General features: G+C 64.7%; 1 protein-coding gene across 1 annotated transcript in view; it reads left to right on the forward strand.

Annotated features, from left to right (window-relative positions):
- The window catches only part of WDR90 (WD repeat domain 90), a 49,400-nt gene extending 45,993 nt beyond the window's left edge, over positions 1 to 3,407 (forward strand). Inside the window, exons 39-42 of the mRNA XM_054161258.1 lie at positions 397 to 540; positions 1,790 to 1,909; positions 2,441 to 2,525; positions 3,250 to 3,407. Of these exons, the coding sequence (XP_054017233.1) occupies positions 397 to 540; positions 1,790 to 1,909; positions 2,441 to 2,525; positions 3,250 to 3,407 (507 nt within the window). The remainder of the gene's footprint in view (positions 1 to 396; positions 541 to 1,789; positions 1,910 to 2,440; positions 2,526 to 3,249) is intronic.
- Positions 3,408 to 3,803: the final 396 nt, after the last annotated feature.

Consider the following 3,803-nt stretch of genomic DNA (forward strand, 5'->3'; position numbering starts at 1 on the left):
GAGGAGCAGCTGAGGGAGCTGGGGGGGTTGAGCCTGGAGCAGAGGAGGCTGAGGGAGACCTCCTTGCTCTCTGCAGCTCCCTGAGAGGAGGCTGCAGCCAGCTGGGGCTTGGGCTCTGCTCCCTAGGCTCAGGGGACAGAAGGAGAGGCAATGGCCTGAAACTGCCAGGGGAGGGTTAGGTTGGAGAGGAGGAACAATTTCTTTGCTGACAGTGGTCAGGGCCTGGCAGAGGCTGCCCAGGGAGGTGGTGGAGTCCCCACGCCTGGAGGGGTTGCAGAACCCTGTGGCCATGGCACCTGGGGCCAGGGTTTGGTGGCCATGGAGGTGTTAGTGACTCCCAGCAGTGCACAGAAGCTGCTGTCCCAGCTGTCACTGTGTTGTGTTTGCCTTCCCCAGCAGTGGGACTTCGGGCTGGAGGGCAGTGAGCTCTGGCTGGCCACCAGCTGGGACCGGCGAGTCAGCGTCTGGGCCTCCGACTGGCTGAGGGACAGCTGTGAGCTGCTGGACTGGCTCAGCTTCCCAGCCCCTGCCAGCCCTCAGGTGAGCATGGGCCCTGCCTGCCCCTGCCTGCTTTTGCCCAGCCCTGCCAGCCCTCAGGTGAGCGTGGGCCCTGTCTGCCCCCTGCCAGCCCCTGTCTGCCCCCTGCCAGCCCCTGTCTGCCCTTGACAGCCCTGAGGTGAGTGTGGTTCCCTGCCTGCTTTTTCTGCTCTTGCCTGCCCTTGGCAGTCCCTGCCAGCCCCTCTCTGCCTGCCCCTGCCTGCTCAGGACATGGGACTCAGCACCATCCAGGCTGTTGGAGAGATGCCTGGGTGCTGTGGCCTGGGGCTGAAGGAGGAGTCCTTGTTGTTAGTTGTGCTGCTCATGGAGCACCCTGCTGGGGCAGCCTCTCCTGTGGGGCTCTTGCCAGGGCTTGGGAAGCACGAGGAGACAAAAGCTGCATCTGCAAAGAGCTGAAGCCCCTCTGCTGTGCAAAACAGAGCAGGGCAGCAGTGCACAGGAGAGAGACCTCCTCATGAGCCTGCTGTGAGCTGGGGTGCTCCCAAAGGGCAGAAACAGTCAGAGCCAGGAGAGTGCTAAGGTCGTGGAGCCCAAGTGCTCCAGCCCTGCGTGGCTGTGAGGCTTGGGGCAACCCTTGGGTTCCAGTCTGGGTGTGGGATGTGGGTAGCAGGCAGGCCAGAAGGATCTGTCCTGGGCAGGATGTGGAGATGGTCCCCAGGTGGCACTGGCATGCAGAGGGACCTGGGTCTCTTTGGGAGGTTGGCAGTGTGCCACTGGCCAGGCCCAGACAGCAGCTGGGTCCTGGCACTGGGTCTTGGTTTCCAGGGCTCCCCACAGCAAAGAGATGAAGGTCTCATCTTGCATCCACTACCAAAGGTGGAGCTTCTGGGCCCTAGAACCCAGCCCCATCTTCATGCCTCAGTGCAAGTCCAGCCTGTGGGGCCCTCAGGAGTCCTTCTGCAGCAGCAGACAATTTGCCTGAGGGTCAGTCTGCCATGGCAGGGGGTGGTTGCTCCTGGCTTTGCTGGGAGCAAATGCAAGAGGGAGGAAAGAGCCTTGATCATGGACAGGTAGTTGAGGTGTCCCTGCTCACTGCAGGAGGCTGCCCTGCATCACCCTGTAAAGGTCCCTTCCAACCCAAAACATTCTGTGAGAGTAACTTCCTGCTGCTCAGACCCCCACAGCCCAAGGGCTGCTGTGCTTCTGTGCTCTCCTTTTGTCCCCCCCCCCTGCACTGGGTCAGGCTGGAGAAGTCAGCCTCAATTTTGCCCCTTCTGGTTTCCCTCCACAGGATCTCAAGAGCCTCCCACCCAGCCTGGCTGCCTTCTGTCCCTGGGAGCCTGGTACCTTGGTCTATGTGGGCTTTGGGGTGCAGAAGGAAGCTTTGTTCTACAGCCTGCACAAGAAGCAGGTACTGGTGCCCTGCCAGGGTGCTGTGGGTGCTCCTCTGCCACTGCCAGGCCATGGCCAGGGCCAAGGAGGTGCAGTGGGGTGGAAGGAAGCAGTGTTCTGTGTGAAAGGCCACATCTGAAAGGGTGAGGTGGGCTAAGGCAAGCAGCTGCTCAGCTTTTCATCTCAGAGCCTCTGTGGTCTGGCCCAGGTGAGCAGCAGGGTCCTGCCCCTGCCTCAGGTTGTGTCTGGGCGGGCTGCCAGACCCTGCTGCCACCCTGCTGCCACCCTGCTGCCTCTTGATCTGCCCTGAAGGGAAGGTGCTTGCTTTCAGGAGCACTTAGCAGCCTCTCACTCACTGAGCCTCCTCTGGCAAGTCAGTGCCTTTGGCAGGCTTCCCAGCTCTGAGAGGTGCTGTGCAGAGCACCTGACAGCTGTCAGCCTCCCCTTGGAGAGGAGCCCTCTCCCCTCCCGGCAGCTGTCGCTGCAGCAGCTCTGCTCTGCTGCCTCCTGGTTTCTGAGCTGCTGCTGTGTTTCCCCTGCTGGAGCACAGGTAGTGGAGAAGGTCTCCTTGCCCTACTTCGCCACCTCGCTCAGCCTGGCTCCTGCAGGACGCTTCATGGCTGTCGGCTTCGGGGGTGAGTACTGCAGGCTGTCCTGGGCTCTGCTCCCCTCGGGGGGGGCAGGGATCTCTCCTGCTTCCTGCAAGCCAGGGGAAACCAAGTGTCCTTTTCCCCTGTAAATACCATCTATGCAGACACAGCAGCCCCCACCCTCAGTCCTGGGGCTGTGGGCAGGGGATGTGCCAGGCAAGGAGAAAGTTCCAAGAGGCTGCCGGGTCAAAACCTGCTGTGTCAAATGGCCTCTGGGGGTTGGGAGCTTGTCCTCAGCTCTGGGGCTGTGGAAGCTTACAGCCCAGGAAGCAACAGAGCCCATCCCACAGCATGGGGACAAGCAGCACCCTGCTCCCAGCAAGAGGCCTTTGCTCCTCTAACTGTATCTGCACAGGGAGGCAGCACTGATGTCCACCCTGCTCTGACAGCAGCTCCTGAGAGCAGTCTCCTCCATGCCTGCCCCAGAGCTGCAAGGGCCCCTGCTGAGCCCTGGGGCTGTGAGGCAGCAGAGCTGCAGGGAGGTGTGCTGCTGCCTCCACTGCTGCGGGGTGCAGCCTGGAGCTGCCCTGGCCCGCTCCCTGCCTAGCCCCTGCTGCCTGCTTGCTGGGGCAAGGAGCCGTCCCCCGACACTCAGCTCCGCAGGGGACAGAGCCTGGGGGGTTGAGAGGGAGCGGTGCTCCTGGCAGGGACGAGCCGCAGGACAGCAGCCCCTCTTGCCCCGGCACCGAGCCGCCTGCTTTCCGCGCAGAGAGGCTGCTGAGGCTGCTGCGCTGCGCCCCCCGCGCCGCCCAGGACTGCGCCGGCCACGACGACTGCGTGCACCGCTGCTGCTTCTCCCCCTCCGGCCGCCGCCTGCTCACGGCCTCGCACAGCGCTGTCTTCCTCTGGCAGCTGACGGGCGGCTGAGCGCACAGGCTCCGGATCCAGCACCACTTCTGCAGCGGGAGGAAGTCGGCACCGGGCGCCGAGCCCCGGCTCCCCCGGCCCCGGCTCCCCCAGCCCGGGGGCAAGGCTCCAGGCTCGGGCGGGCAGGGTGCTGGGGCAGGAGGCAGCGCGGGGCCCGCGGGCCGGTGCCGGGCGGCTGCGGGATGCGTTTCACGGCTCCGTTGCGGCCGTTTGGGTTCATTGTCGGTTAATAAAAGGAGAAGCTGAAGCCGGCGGGGCTGAGCGTGCTGCGCGCCGCCCGCCCGCCAGGGGGCGCCGCTCGGGGCCGGGAGGGGGGCAGGCGCCCGCGCCGCTCCGCGCCGCCGCTCGGTGGTGCGGCAGGAAGGGGCTGGGGGAGGGGCGCAGGGGACGGCCGGC

The sequence above is a fragment of the Dryobates pubescens genome, chromosome 4 (genome assembly GCF_014839835.1).
Source record: "Dryobates pubescens isolate bDryPub1 chromosome 4, bDryPub1.pri, whole genome shotgun sequence".
NCBI classification, from domain to species: Eukaryota; Metazoa; Chordata; class Aves; order Piciformes; family Picidae; genus Dryobates; species Dryobates pubescens.